Source organism: Erpetoichthys calabaricus, chromosome 2 (assembly GCF_900747795.2).
Source record: "Erpetoichthys calabaricus chromosome 2, fErpCal1.3, whole genome shotgun sequence".
NCBI lineage: Eukaryota > Metazoa > Chordata > Cladistia > Polypteriformes > Polypteridae > Erpetoichthys > Erpetoichthys calabaricus.
In genome coordinates, this window is record NC_041395.2 from 308,696,228 (window position 1) to 308,712,777 (window position 16,550).

Here is a 16,550-nt window from a genome sequence, read left to right on the forward strand (position 1 = left end):
GTTTTTATTATTTAGGGAGAAAAAAATATCCAAACCTACATGGCCCTGTGTGAAAAAGTAATTGCCCCCTGAACCTAATAACTGGTTGGGCCACCCTTAGCAGCAATAACTGCAATCAAGCGTTTGCGATAACTTGCAATGAGTCTTTTACAGCGCTCTGGAGGAATTTTGGCCCACTCATCTTTGCAAAATTGTTGTAATTCAGCTTTATTTGAGGGTTTTCTAGCATGAACCGCCTTTTTAAGGTCATGCCATAGCATCTCAATTGGATTCAGGTCAGGACTTTGACTAGGCCACTCCAAAGTCTTCATTTTGTTTTTCTTCAGCCATTCAGAGGTGGATTTGCTGGTGTGTTTTGGGTCATTGTCCTGTTGCAGCACCCAAGATCGCTTCAGCTTGAGTTGACGAACAGATGGCCGGACATTCTCCTTCAGGATTTTTTGGTAGACAGTAGAATTCATGGTTCCATCTATCACAGCAAACCTTCCAGGTCCTGAAGCAGCAAAACAACCCCAGACCATCACACTACCACCACCATATTTTACTGTTGGTATGATGTTCTTTTTCTGAAATGCTGTGTTCCTTTTACGCCAGATGTAACGGGACATTTGCCTTCCAAAAAGTTCAACTTTTGTCTCATCAGTCCACAAGGTATTTTCCCAAAAGTCTTGGCAATCATTGAGATGTTTCTTAGCAAAATTGAGACGAGCCCTAATGTTCTTTTTGCTTAACAGTGGTTTGCGTCTTGGAAATCTGCCATGCAGGCCGTTTTTGCCCAGTCTCTTTCTTATGGTGGAGTCGTGAACACTGACCTTAATTGAGGCAAGTGAGGCCTGCAGTTCTTTAGACGTTGTCCTGGGGTCTTTTGTGACCTCTCGGATGAGTCGTCTCTGCGCTCTTGGGGTAATTTTGGTCGGCCGGCCACTCCTGGGAAGGTTCACCACTGTTCCATGTTTTTGCCATTTGTGGATAATGGCTCTCACTGTGGTTCGCTGGAGTCCCAAAGCTTTAGAAATGGCTTTATAACCTTTACCAGACTGATAGATCTCAATTACTTCTGTTCTCATTTGTTCCTGAATTTCTTTGGATCTTGGCATGATGTCTAGCTTTTGAGGTGCTTTTGGTCTACTTCTCTGTGTCAGGCAGCTCCTATTTAAGTGATTTCTTGATTGAAACAGGTGTGGCAGTAATCAGGCCTGGGGGTGGCTACGGAAATTGAACTCAGGTGTGATACACCACAGTTAGGTTATTTTTTAACAAGGGGGCAATTACTTTTTCACACAGGGCCATGTAGGTTTGGATTTTTTTTCTCCCTAAATAATAAAAACCATCATTTAAAAACTGCATTTTGTGTTTACTTGTGTTATATTTGACTAATGGTTAAATGTGTTTGATGATCAGAAACATTTTGTGTGACAAACATGCAAAAGAATAAGAAATCAGGAAGGGGGCAAATAGTTTTTCACACCACTGTATATATTGTATTTATTTGTTAAATATGTATTAAGTTTGTTGATGCTTATGTTTTATGACAGTTTAGACTATCCAAATTCTAGAGACGGGTCCTCCCTGCGTGGAGTTTGCATGTTCTCCCCGTGTCTGCGTGGGTTTCCTCCAGGTGCTCCGGTTTCCTCCCACGGTCTAAAGACATGCAGGTTAGGTCAATTGGCGGTTCTAAATTGGCCCTAGTGTGCGCTTGGTGTGTGTTTGTATGTCCTGCGGTGGGTTGGCACCCTGCCCGTGATTGGTTCCCTGCCTTGTGCCCTGTGTTGACTGGGATGGGCTCCAGCAGACCCCCGTGACCCTGTGTTCGGATTCAGTGGGTTGGAAAATGGATTGATGGATGAAATTCTAGAGAAAAATATGAAAAGATGGGGATCTAAATTCAGTTTTTGAGTGTGTATGTTTATTTATATAAACAATGTGTGCTAATATATATTGGGGAAAATATTCTGAAACTTCTGTTGATATATATCAATGTGGTTTTACATTTGAATATTAATACTTTGAATTATTTGTACACCTCAAATTAATTTTGTATAGGTAATGTTTTCCTTTTTCTCAGGCTACTTTAGCACTCGTTGTTTCTTGCAATTTTTAACCTTTGCTTCTGTATTTCACTTCATGAACACAAGCACACACCCCAAATCAGTCTTCATCTCTTTTCTTTTTTTAATTTCTTTTAATCACATTATTCATATTGTATTTGTGTTTTTAATTACATTTTTTGCAGAGTAAAAAACGCCAGTATGATCAGGAGATTGAAAATCTAGAAAAACAACAAAAACAAAAAATTGAGCGACGAGAGCAGGAACACACAAATCACCTACGAGATGAGGCAAAACGCATAAAAGCAGAGCAAGAGAAGGAGTTGTCTAAGTTCCAGAACATGCTGAAGAACCGTAAAAAGGAGGTATAGCCTCTTTGTTTAATGTTATATTTAGAGAAAATAAACATTTGCTGCTCAGATAACTAACTTCAAAAAATAATTTGTTTGGCTCATCCATGACTTTTACACAGTATTAGGGTATTTCTTGTTTTTAACAACATAAATTGGATGATTCCTTGGTTTTAAATACATTTGGTCAGTTTTTATGTGATAGTTGATAAACATGTGATCCACTGGAATTGTGATATAGTCAATAAAAAGTGAAATAATCTGTCAGTGAACATTGTTGGGGAAAAAAATTACTTTTGCCCTTCACAAAGTAGATTTCTTAAACAATGTACCAAATTTATAGTATGTTAGTTTAAAATTTGTAGGGGGGTTATTAAGTGAGTTTTAATTAATTCACCCTAAATGTATGTAAACTTCTGACTTCCAACTGTATATACATTCAGTATAGTCAGTGTGTGTATATATACTGTATGTACACAGTGCATCTGGAAAGTATTCACAGCGCATCACTTTTTCCACATTTTGTTATGTTACAGTCTTATTCCAAAATGGATTAAATTCATTTTTTTCCTCAGAATTCTACACACAACACCCCATAATGACAACGTGAAAAAAGTTTACTTGAGGTTTTTGCAAATTTATTAAAAATAAAAAAAATTGAGAAAGCACATGTACATAAGTATTCACAGCCTTTGCCGTGAAGCTCGAAATTGAGTTCAGGTGCATCCTGTTTCCCCTGATCATCCTTGAGATGTTTCTGCAGCTTAATTGGAGTCCACCTGTGGTAAATTCCGTTGACTGGACATGATTTGGAAAGGCACACACCTGTCTATATAAGGTCCCACAGTTGACAGTTCATGTCAGAGCACAAACCAAGCATGAAATCAAAGGAATTGTCTGTAGACCTCTGAGATAGGATTGTCTCAATGCACATATCAGGGGAAGGTTACAGAAAAATTTCTGCTGCTTTGAAGGTCCCAATGAGCACAGTGGCCTCCATCATCCGTAAGTGGAAGAAGTTCGAAACCACCAGGACTCTTCCTAGATTAAAACCTGCTACAGAGCGCTGTTGACCTCAGACTGGGGTGACGGTTCATCTTTCAGCAGGACAATGATCCTAAGCACACAGCCAAGATATCAAAGGAGTGGCTTCAGGACAACTCTGTGAATGTCCTTGAGTGGCCCAGCCAGAGCCCAGACTTGAATCCGATTTAACTTCTCTGGAGAGATCTTAAAATGGCTGTGCACCAACGCTTCCCATCCAACCTGATGGAGCTTGAGAGGTGCTGCAAAGAGGAATGGGCGAAACTGGCCAAGGATATGTGTGCCAAGCTTGTGGCATCATATTCAAAAAGACTTGAGGCTGTAATTGCTGCCAAGGGTGCATCGACAAAGTATTGAGCAAAGGCTGTGAATACTTATGTACATGTGATTTCTCAGTTTTTTTATTTTTAATAAATTTGCAAAAACCTCAAGTAAACTTTTTTCATGTTGTCATTATGGGTTGTGTGTGTATTCTGAGGAAAAAAATTAATGTAATCCATTTTGGAATAAGGCTGTAACATAACAAAATGTGGAAAAAGTGATGCGCTGTGAATACTTTCTGGATGCACTGTGTATATATATATATATATATATATATATATATATATATATATATATATATATATATATATATATATATATATATATATATAAAATATAATGCATCTTGTTAGTTGATACGTTTTTCTAAGGCAGTTCTACAGTAACCATGCTAAAAAATTGGGCACTGCTGCCAAGATTCCTTTACCAAATGCAGTGTTCACATTTAAGTTGAGTATTTGAAATTATTTTTTATTCCACACTGACTCCATTTACATGTGCTTTAATGACCTGGTTCTTCACAGAAGCCCAGCTTCTTAAATGCCATGTTAACTTTTGTTTTGGTTAGAGAAATTAGGTTATTGTCTGTATTGTCCAGCAAACGTTTAACTGGGCTACAGTTAAGGACTCTTTAGTCTGCAAGCGTCCTTTGCATGTTAGCTTCGCACGTATGTTCCAGCATGAACACATAGAAAACGGTGGAAGCATCCACAAAGATCAATTTCCTGAGACAAATGATTAGGAGATTGATTCTTTCCTTCTCAAATTTGAAATCTGTCTCGGTATTTCAGAATTCGCTAAATTTATGCAGATGAGCAGAATATACACTGCTAAGCTCAGCAGCAAAATCTCAGGAGCAGTTGGGTAAAGTGTTAAAAGTAACACACATTATATAGTCCAGAGTAACCCAACACAATACTTATTCTACTGAAGTAGAAAATACTTGAATCATTATTATCCTAGCAGCACTGGGTGTAAAGCATAAAGCAAATGTACCAGTGTGTCGCTCCACTGCAAGGCTCAATTACACAACCAAGCAGTGTTTTGTGTGCATTCCTTTAATAGAAACTTTTTTATAAAGTGTCGGGTTAGTTTTCATGCAACTATTTTCTAAAGATATGTGTGATTATAGGCTGTAGTGGCTGTCAATGTGCAGTTTTTTATACAAAAGAACTGTTTACACATTACATTTTATAGTAACTATATAGTGGGGCAAAAAAGTATTTAGTCAGCCACCAAATGTGCAAGTTCTCCCACTTAAAAAGATGAGAGAGGCCTGTAATTTTCATCATAGGTATACCTCAACTATGAGAGACAAAATGAGAAAAAAATCCAGAAAATCACATTGTCTGATTTTTGAAGAATTTATTTGCAAATTATGGTGGAAAAAAAGTATTTGTTCAATAACAAAAGTTCATCTCAATACTTTGTTATATACCCTTTGTTGGCAATGACAGAGGTCAAACGTTTTCTGTAAGTCTTCACAAGGTTTTCACACAATGTTGCTGGTATTTTGGCCCATTCCTCCATGCAGATCTCCTCTAGAACAGTGATGTTTTGGGGCTGTCGCTGGGCTCACATGGACTTTAAACTCCCTCCAAAGATTTTCTATGGGGTTGAGATCTGGAGACTGGCTAGGCCACTCCAGGACCTTGAAATGCTTCTTACGAAGCCACTCCTTCGTTACCCGGGCGGTGTGTTTGGGTTCATTGTCATGCTGAAAGACCCAGCCACGTTTCATCTTCAATGCCCTTGCTGATGGAAGGAGGTTTTCACTCAAAATCTGACAATACATGGCCCCATTCATTCTTTCCTTTACACGGATCAGTCGTCCTGGTCCCTTTGCAGAAAAACAGCCCCAAAGCATGATGTTTCCACCCCCATGCTTTACAGTAGGTATGGTGTTCTTTGGATGCAACTCAGCATTCTTTCTCCTAGAGTTTTTTCATCTGACCATATGACATTCTCCCAGTCCTCTTCTGGATCATCCAAATGCTCTCTAGCAAACTTCAGACGGGCCTGCACATGTACTGGCTTAAGCAGGGGGACACGTCTGGCACTGCAGGATTTGAGTCCCTGGTGGCATAGTGTGGTACTAATGGTAGCCTTTGTTACTTTGGTCCCAGCTCTCTGCAGGTCATTCACTAGGTCCCCCCATGTGGTTCTGGGATTTTTGCTCACCGTTCTTGTGATCATTTTGACCCCACGGGGTGAGATCTTGCATGGAGCCCCAGATCGAGGGAGATTATCAGTGGTCTTGTATGTCTTCCATTTTCTAATAATTGCTCCCACAGTTGATTTCTTCACACTAAGCTGCTTACCTATTGCAGATTCAGTCCTCCCAGCCTGGTGCAGGTCCACAATTTTGTTTCAGGTGTCCTTAGACAGTTCTTTGGTCTTGGCCATAGTGGAGTTTGGAGTGTGACTGTTCGAGGTTGTGGACAGGTGTCTTTTATATTGATAACGAGTTCAAACAGGTGCCATTAATACAGGTAATGAGTGGAGGACAGAGGAGCCTCTTACAGAAGAAGTTACAGGTCTGTGAGAGCCAGAAATCTTGCTTGTTTGTGGGTGACCAAATACTTATTTTCCACCATAATTTGCAAATAAATTCTTTAAAAATCAGACAATGTGATTTTCTGGATTTTTTTTTCTCATTTTGTCTCTCATAGTTGAGGTATACCTATGATGAAAATTATAGGCCTCTCTCATCTTTTTAAGTGGGAGAACTTCCACAATTGGTGGCTGACTAAATACTTTTTTGCCCCACTGTAAGTACATATATAGTTACCTTTTTATGTAAGTATGTAACTAAGTTACTTTTAAAGGTAATGTTCCCCACACTGCTTTTAAGACCGGTTCAATGTGTGTTTTTGGATTCATGCCAACTAACGAGCACATTTAACTCTTGCGCAGTTTAATGACATCTGTGCATTTTGCCCAGGGAGAACTCCATAGGTGGACTTATGCATGTAAATGGGGGTTTTTAAATGTCAATTCCTTGAATGTTTGAAAGAGAGAGATTAATATGAAATGTGCATAGTGTAAATATTGTCATTTTAAAATGGAGTACTCTGGCAAGTTAGAGCTGTTTTCCTGAACTTCAGCAGAAGGTAGCACTTAATTGCTAATTTAGAATTCACAAACTAAGGTAATCAAAAGGAAAGCAGAGAAGTTGGGAAATAATATCTGCTGATATTCTATGCCATATATTGTGTCCTATAGGAATTTTGTTTTCTAATATGCTAACAGGCCAAATTTTATCTTTCCCTTATATAGACTCAATGGTAAACACCCTTGATAATATTTTATTGATCACATATGCAGTATATATTTAAATATATTTCAGTTATGATATTTATATTTAAACTTCTCGTGAGTTTTAATTTTACAATTGAAAAGAGAGTTATTTACTGGAAAGTTTATTTTTATTAAAAAATAAAGATTAAAAAAGGCTAAACAAAACAAAAGAAGTAGCAGTTTACAAAATGGAGAGAACATCAAACCAAGTTCAAAAGAGTAACTGTACTTTATATTTTAAAGTACTACATTATGTGCAATCTCTTGCAAATGTTTTAAAGTGGTAACAATTCATATATTGGATATTAACGGTTGATGACGGCCACATAGCTTGATATGGATGTCTCTAGCTTTGGAGGGAAAGTAACCAAAAGCAACAAGCACGTCTTGAAAAGACACAAAACCTGCCAACATTTTATGTGGCAGACAAATTTTTGTATTTTGTCAAACATGAATTTGTGAGTACCTGTCAGAAGAAGCAAAGTGATGCTTTAATTCCCAGGACATCTGTCGTTTCATGCATTTTTCCTGTATGATTTTGTCAGCACATGCTTTTTTCTGTGCTGTTTTGTCGTCTGCACTTTATCCACGCTACCATTAAATCTTCATAATAATTAATACATTGCTCATTACTTTAACATGTAATTTCTTCATGTTCTGTACAAGTCTTTTTTGCTTAGATATTTTCTAGAAATGTTTTTCTGTTGCATTGTGTTAATTTTTTTAATATTCTTTAAATATTAAGAAAATGTTAAATTTGTACTTCTCTTTTTTTTTTATCCCCTACATGTATGTTTGTGAGCTTTTAATTTTTATTTATGAATGGACTTAAAGTGGGAGATGATGGTGGTGGTGGTGGTGGTGATGGGTTGCTTGTCTGATGTAAAAAAGGGTTTTACACTTGACATATCTAGTTAACGTCTGCTGAATTCACTTGCCATAAGAGTGACTTGATGCACAAAATGTAGAAATGTTTTATTCACAGTCATGATCAATAAGAAAAATACCTGAATTTATCGATAATAGAGGCACAGCATGAAAGAAACATTTTTCAAATGCTCATTTCTTGCTTTTAATTATTTTTTTTAAGATATATAGAAGACACTAATTGCCACTTATGCCTGTCCGGATTCATCTTAATATAATATGCTAATAAACACTTATGTATCATCAGTTGAGAATATTTCTGAATTCTTTATTCATATTTAAGCCGCCTTTTGAGCACCTCTGTAAATGTCTCATTTGCAGGAATTAGGCAAAATATCTTAATTCTTCCTGGATGTCCACTTTCTTGTAGCATTTGTCTTATTAGCGAAGTTAATTTTTGTTCTTCAAGTCACATGGCTACCTTCTCATTTCAGATTTTTTATGGACCTTTGCATCTTTATTTTCTTTTTTTCTCTTTTCAATTACTTAGCCGGTGTTAATTTAAATAGTTTTGGTAAGTTTTGTTTATGGGCTAACAATACACTTTTAACAGACCTGCACTTGGTCAAGTTTAGGTGCATGTCCACTTTCCATTCATTTTCCTTCATGCCTGTACTAATGCTAGGCTTTCCCCTTTTCTTCAATTTTTAACTATTTCTGCAAGCTGGTAATATTGCAGCCATTTTTCCCAACATCTGCATGCTTATACTATAGGTAAAAATTGAAGTGGAAAAATCTCCCAAAGAGCAAAGAAAAGAGCTTGCAAAGCGTATGAAAGAGGAACTTGCCCAAATACATCATGATCAGGTAAAAGCAGTCACCATCACCACTACAGTTATATGGTTTATAATACGGATGACTTACTGGCAGAGCCCAGGAGTCAGTAATATTTTTCATTTTAATGTAATGGTTAAGTAAAGCTTTTTGATAACTTAGAACTGCATTCTCCAAACCCCTTTTCATTTGTTTTTATAATACATTGTATTGCCGAATGCAATAGTAATGAGAAAGTTGCAAACACTGAGCATAATTTATAAACAATTCCTACTACAGATAATCTATTGTTGTAGTATGTCTTGTGTATGGAAATATTTAAGCTGATCTGGTAAGTTTGGAAAATGGGTTAAAATACAGAAGACAAACACTTTGGAGATACAAGGAGTTCTTTGTCAGTAAACCTACAATTGATTCCACCGATCTGTGGTATTTTATTTTATTAGACGGTAAGTGGTTTCCAAGCATAGTAATAGTAAATTTACTATGTCTTACTAATAGCCTTTAATATTGACATGGGAAGTGCATGTATTTTAACCTACAGGGCGTCTCCCAGGTTATGGTACAGTCTTTTAAGTTGTCATCATGCACACTTTTCAACGCTGAAATGCAGGATGTAAGTTTTCCATGTTTTTGTTGCCTGTTTGCTTAATCTTTGCTCACATGTGGGTTACAGATTTTTAAAGTTAGACCTGGAAAGAGGCGTTTTACCGTAGGTAATATAATGTATTCTCCACATTAAAGTCAATAGCTTGGCAAAAGTATGTGTATGCCTAATCTTAGTTTGGAGAAAAATTCAAATTTGTTATAGATTTCTATTACTGCAATCCGTGACGCTTTAGAGCAACGACAGCTCTTTCATAAGAATTTCACAGGTTTTTTTTTGGTAAGCAGAATCGTATCTCTGACATATCGATTATTTACTGTAGCTTCCACTGTTATCTTTGTCTTATAACATCTTTTAATGTTAAAGTGTATCATTAAAATGTCAGAATATGATCTTTATAGTTGCCGTATTATTTAGGAATCATTAGAAATGCTTGAAAGTTGGTTGTCATTTTTACACTGATGATAAACTTTTAATTTTAAGCTCTTTCCAGGTCAAATTGGAAAATTTAGCTCATTGTTGCCTTTTCCTTTATAAAAGTAAGCAGCTACATTTCATAAAGCTGTTTGTATAATAAGAGACTGCTGTAACAAAAATATCACATGTGAGCAGTGTCTGAGAAGTGTGAAATTGCTGTGCCTTTACTAGTGAGTGGAGTGATAATTTTGTGATTATTAACGCTTGATTTTGTACATTTTTGGTTGGGATTTGCTTTGTGTTCATTTTAATGTTGAAAGTTGACTTTTCAAGAGGTATTAAACTTTATTCAAATTTGTCAGGCTATGTTTACCAGTGACTAATGCACTTCTTATAACTGCTGTGGATCTCGATTAGGATTTTTTAAAACTACAAAACAAGTTTGGCTGCAGAAGTAAATGCTTTTTCTCCCTCTGTATTTCACCATGTGTCAAAGACTGGTTGCTATTGCCATCCCCAGGGGCAGATGAAATTATGGCAGTATAGAATAGACAGTTACGATTTCTTCAGTTTTATTATGTTTTTCTCTGCCCTGTACAAATGAACTGAGTGAAATTGCTGCCCATATGTTGGGAGTTGTATAGAAAGTAATGAATTTTAAGTGTTGGATTACCTAAACTAAAACTTAGCACACAGTGTTTTATCAGGATGATTATACAATATGCAGTTAGTTTAGAAAATGTATCTTCCAGTAAAATTCTTCTAATATAATGACAAATACTTTACTACATGTTGATTGTAATTCCTCTTAACCATTTACCATTTTTGGAATGTACTTTGTCTTTTGAGGTAAATGGTGGAAAGTGTACCTTTAGCTACCAGAATTATTCACTTCTTTTAGTAAGGACCGATGTCATCCTTTTCTCTGCTCACTACTGTTTGTGTTTATAAGTACAGTATAATAAAAGGTTTAGGCACCAAAAACCTAGTTTATTTCTCTTAAGTTCTTTGTAGACTTCTACTTACTAGAGGTCATAGGTAAACATTTGCAGTCACTTAAAACAGAGCTTTTATTTTTCCTTACATGTTTACTTAGTGCTCACTGTGGATTCAAAGGGTTTGTGCTTTTGCCCATAGTTTCTCTTTCCTGATGCTGTCTTACTCTCCAACTCCATCATTATCATTTCCACTATTTTTTATGAGACATCAGCATATTGGGTAGTCTTTGTCATGGGAAGACCTTTTAAATTCGTCCAAATACTTAGCTGTTTCTAAATTGTCAAACTCTGTTGTTTGGGCCTTGATTGACAGCACATAAATACAAATCAAAGTGCTTTGGAGACTCCATTCATTCATTCATTCATTCATCCATCCGTTTCTGTCACCTATCACGGTCCAGGTTGCGTAGGCAGCATTCTAAGTAAGGATGCCCAGACATTCCTTCTTCCCTCCACCTCCTTTGAAGGTATAAGCATATAATCTTTCCAGCATGTCTCAAGTCTAACCCTGAAGGTCTTCTCCTAGTGGGACATGCCCAAAACACCTCACTAGCGAGGCATCCTAATTGGATGCTTGAACCACCTTAACTGGCTCCTTTCAATGTGGAGGAACAGTGGCTCTACATTGAGCTCCTCCCAGATGTCTTCCCTCCGTATCTTGTCTCTAAGAGTGAGCCCATAGAACTGCAAAGGAAGTTCATTTCTGCCATTTGTATCTGCACTCTAGTTCTTTTGATCTCTTATGACCATGGATGGACATAGAGTGACCAGTAAGTCGAAACCTTTGCCTGTCAGCTCATCTCTCTGTTCACCACTGACTGGTTCAAATGAGTCTTCTTACAGCTTCCCAGAATTATTTTAAGTGCAACCAAAAGTCATTATTCATGGTCTCATCCGTTTCCTCCCACTTCCAAGTTTTTGCTTCTGCAAATGCAATTGCTGTGCTCCATTTGGCCTGTTGGTACCTGTCAGCTACTTCCATTGTTCCACAAGTTAGCCAAGCTCAAATGGCCTACTTCTTCTGCCTGGCTGCTCCATTTACTGCTGATGTTCACCACCAGGTTTAGGGATTGCTGTCCTGACAGGCACCAGTGACCTTGCAGTCACCTCGGCAATGGTGGCATGGAACATGATCCATTCAGGTCAATGTCCCTATTCTCCTTTGGAATACTAGAAAAATTTGTCTGGAGGTGCGAGTTGAAGATCTCCTGGATGGCTGCCTCTTCCAAACATTCCAAGCTTGCCCTCACTGTACATTTGGGTCTACCTGGTCTGCCTAGAATCCTCCCCGACCGTCTGATTTTACTCGCAGCCAGTGAGCGATCAGTTTGACAGCTCAGCCCCTCTCTTCACCCAGTTGTTCAAGACATGCTATCAAAGATCTGTTGACATGACTACAAAATCTATCATCAGCCTGTGGCCTAGTGTGTTTTTGAGTCAGGTACACTTTTGAACGCCCTTATGGTCCAACTTGGATTTTGTTACGGGCAAAGTGATATTGGCACAAAAGTCCAACAGCAGAACACCATTCAAGGTCAGATCAGGTAGGCCACTGTTCCCAATACATAGCTTTCTAGGTTGTACTGCCATACCTGATATGTGCCTTTTTGTAGGAGAAGAATAGACTTCCATATAAACATTGAAAGCAAATATACAGTGCTAAAAACATGCATTGTGCCTGGTACCTATATTCCATTGCCGTAAGTTATTTGACGGATAAATGCTTTATTTTAGTTATGATGTTTGTTCAGTTTTAATTATCTGGGTCTATTTTTTTTTCTTTTTCTACACTTCAACATATTTGGTGGTGGTGTAAGAAAGTGCATCAGTGTAAGGCAAGCTTTGTATTTACCATCTGTTTAGTATCTTTTTCTTTTCAATAATCATGTTGCTGTTTTTTCCTTGACAGGAACAAGAATTTTTACAAAAGCAGCAGCAGGAGTTAGATGGGGCATTGAAAGTAATCATCCAGCAGCACAAGCTTGAGGTTGCAAGCATTGAACGAGACTGCCTGAATCAGAAACAACAACTTATGCGAGGTTTGCTATGAAATCTTATTTTTAAAACATATTATAGTTAAGGTCATTGTGTCTGTATTTTTTCTGTTTTGTAAGATCATCTTCAGTTTGGATAAGATGTATTCTTAAATGTAATCATCTTTTTTCTGTTGATAACAGCCTGCAGTTGTACATATTTGGAACTGTTCTATAGTTTTAAATTCTAACTTGCAGGACTATCGCCCTTTATTTAATTTTGTTTTTTTTTTTTTTGGAATAGACAATAATTCTGTGGTAGGCTGGCGCCCTGCCCGGGGTTTGTTTCCTGCCTTGTGCCCTGTGTTGGCTGGGATTGGCGCCAGCAGATCCCCGTGACCCTGTAGTTAAGATATAGCGTGTTGGATAATGAATGGATGGATAGACAATAATTTTTTGCCCATTATCAAATTTGATTAAGTATGACACTGTTATCTCTGACCACGCCCTTTAATCATGAAACTTTAATAATTTTAGTTTTAGCAACCCTGAATTTGAGGTGCTGGATCAGTTGGCATCTTCTGCAGATGTAGCTTTCAAAGAGACTGACTCGTCCAAGCTATCCTCCAAAAGGTCCAACATCCAAAAGGACTTGAATTTCACTGGCCGCATTTTTAAAATTTGGCTTTGGATTACTAAACTGCTCAACTCTTTTTATTAAATTCACAAGATTTAACTGAAATGATCAAAATTAATACATTAAAGAACTACTACAGTTTTTTTAACACCTTCTGGCCCTTTAAGCTTCTATAATCTCTCCCCCATTGACTGCCTGCTGTTGGTCTTTCTTTGAAGTTATTAAACTTTATTTTTCCCTGTTTTCATAACTTTCCGCCCCTCTTATTACTTCTGTACTTTGAAGATCTCAGGTTACACCATTTATATTCCTTTATAATAATGAGCCCTAATGCTGTCACCCTCTTAAATACACTAACTTTCCTGACTTCTAAGAAGTGTTCTATCAAGTAAAACCTTTTACACACTACTTCCTTCTTAATAAGAAAACTCGGTTACTAAATATCAGCTACAAGTTGTTTACTTATTCACTTGTCTTTTTATTGCCACCAAGCACCTCTCTTAACTGCTTTTAAAGTCAGTTGCTTACCTGTAATTAAATACTTTCTACATATGAAATAAATGGATTTGCCTTCCCTTTCTTAACTATACGAGTGCTATATGGTGTTCTGTCCAATTATTCTTTATATGCTTTAACTTCTTCCCACTACTGAATTAAAGTTACTTTTAACTATTCGTTGCTACAACACCAGTTGTTCACTTATAGACTTGTCGATCCCACAACTACTTTCTGTGCTTTCTGCCTCACCTTGTCAATGCTAGTTTTGAGTACAAGTAATTTTTCCAAATGCTTCTCTAAACACTCAGATACTTTTTCTCCTGTGCTGGCAGAAAACAAGAAAAAGCTTTAAAAATTCCTGCTCTCTCAGAGCAGTAACACAAAACCCTCAGCACTTCTTATTCCAACTCCTCTTGTTAGGATGATGTCTGTATAGCAAGACATACTGTGAATTGAAGAGGTTATAATGATCATGGGTGATTTTAACTTTCCAAACATTGACTGGGAAGCCCCATTAAGAAATAACAAAAGATGAAACTGAAATGGAGCCCATGGCAAATGAATGTTTTCTCACTCAGTTTGTTTCAGGCACAGCATGTAGCTACACAAGTCTAGTAATAAGAAGCAAAAGTGATCACAACATATTAAAATGTGATATTACCTATTTACAGAAAGCAGACTTTATGAGGATGAGGAAGTATCTAGAAAACACGGAATGGGAAAGTAAACAACTATAAATGATAGATGGTGCAACTTCAGAGACTTTATGATCCAGGCTTAAGATAACTATCCATAAAGCCAATAAAAAAGACTGCTATAATGGATAAATATTGGTATTATTAAAACAGTAAAATAGAAAAGATCACTGTATAAGAAAAATAAAAAAAACTGCTATTCTGATTTAAAGGACTACCAGATACTGCATAAGAGATCAAAAGAACCTTTGAAAGATCAGACGATAAACTGGAAAAAGTTTGCTAGTGAAGTACTGTTGCATATTTTCATCATCTACACAATGTGCAGAAGCTACTGAAAAGGCAAATATAATGTAAGGTTATATTAAACTGTTGAATATAAATCATGAGATGTTATGCTTAGGCTATATCATGCACTAGTGAGGCCACAGTACTGTGGACGTACAAAAAAATAAACATAGCAGCACTTGAAGCCATACAGAGAAGAACATCCAAGTGCTTCCAGGGACTTATGGACATGTCATATACCAAAAAGACTCAGAATTTCAGAATTAAACCCGTTTAGTCTTGACCAGAGGAGACTGTGGTGGCCTAATTCTAGTCTTTAAAATTCTCAAAGATATTGATAAAGTAGATCAAAGACACCAGTGGAAATTTAGGACCAAAGCCAGGAAGCACTTCTTTGCACAAACAGTTTTGGGGATCTTGAACAAAACTACCATGACATGTAGTTGAATCAGAAACTTTCACAACCTTTAAAAGTATCTGAATGAGATATTGGGACAGCTTAGCTTAAACGAGTGAACTTGAGGGACTGGATGGTCTCCTGTCATTTGTCACATTTTTTTTTTTTTTTCATTGAAATGTAAACAGTTTTTCAGCATATGAATTGGTTCACGCTAGACCAGGGGTTCTTAACCTTTTGATGACTCCAGACCCCCAATGGATTGTCCAATATGGTCCCATACACCCTTTACTTGACTATTGAAATAATCATCACCATCCCTTATATTAGTTGCTAGAATGAATGGCGGCACGCAGTCGCCGCCTTTATATACAATGCAAAACGCGCTTCTAGAGTCTTCAAGATATGTACATTGCCAATAAACGAGTAAATACACGCTTGTTCAGTAAATACACATTTATTAAATTTAAATATTAAAATTAAATCTTATTAAATTTTAATTTAAAATTAAAGTTGCAGTAAATACACGTGTAAAATTAAATGCAAGCATTTGCAGGAAATGTCGAATGTTCTCGAAGATTCTATCGCATTCCATTCACGTACTACCCAAGTATAAATTAATACATTAAATAAAATAAATACCAGTACTCAGAGATCGAGTCCCATACCCCCAGCATTTGGTTCCCATACCCCCAAGGGGTATGGATAACCCCCGGTTAAGAACCTCTGCGCTAGACCAATGATTATAAAAATTGGGGCTCTTGGCAGTCCTGCTGTGGTTAACATTCTTCAAAAAAAATCTAGTCTCTAAATTACCTTGCATACTTTGTAAATGAACACAACTCGAAATTTTATTAACTACTTGCTTAAAAGTAGTCTTGTATCAATGTAGTTCTAGACCCGAATAGTGTTTCTCAACCTATGTGCTATGCTAACTATGCCAGTTGGAATACAAAAAAGTGGACTAGGAGACATGGGCTTTAAAGGGATGATTGGTTACACAGCAGCTGAATGTGATTTTTCCATGCGCGACTAACCTTTAATATTACGTCATATTACATCATGAAGAGTCTCATACTTAACACTGTGAGACCAGAAAATGATGGTATTTCAAAACATTTATTCCTGGAGGTGGGACACCAAAAAAAAAAAAAAAAAGGTTGAGTACCCCAAGCTTTAGATATCATGTTACATTTGATTAATTACGCTTCAACAGTTACCTATGTTAAACATTTGCTTTGGTAATAACCTGCACAACAAAGGTTTTGCTTCTTGA

General features: G+C 37.0%; 1 protein-coding gene across 2 annotated transcripts in view; it reads left to right on the forward strand.

Annotated features, from left to right (window-relative positions):
• slka (STE20-like kinase a) overlaps positions 1-16,550 on the forward strand; it is a 107,412-nt gene that overhangs the window by 81,515 nt on the left and 9,347 nt on the right. Inside the window, exons 12-14 of one of the 2 annotated variants that reach the window (XM_028795871.2) lie at positions 2,234-2,413; positions 8,705-8,797; positions 12,696-12,825. In XM_028795871.2, the coding sequence (XP_028651704.2) occupies positions 2,234-2,413; positions 8,705-8,797; positions 12,696-12,825 (403 nt within the window). The remainder of the gene's footprint in view (positions 1-2,233; positions 2,414-8,704; positions 8,798-12,695; positions 12,826-16,550) is intronic. The other variant, XM_028795872.2, reaches the window with a different exon arrangement.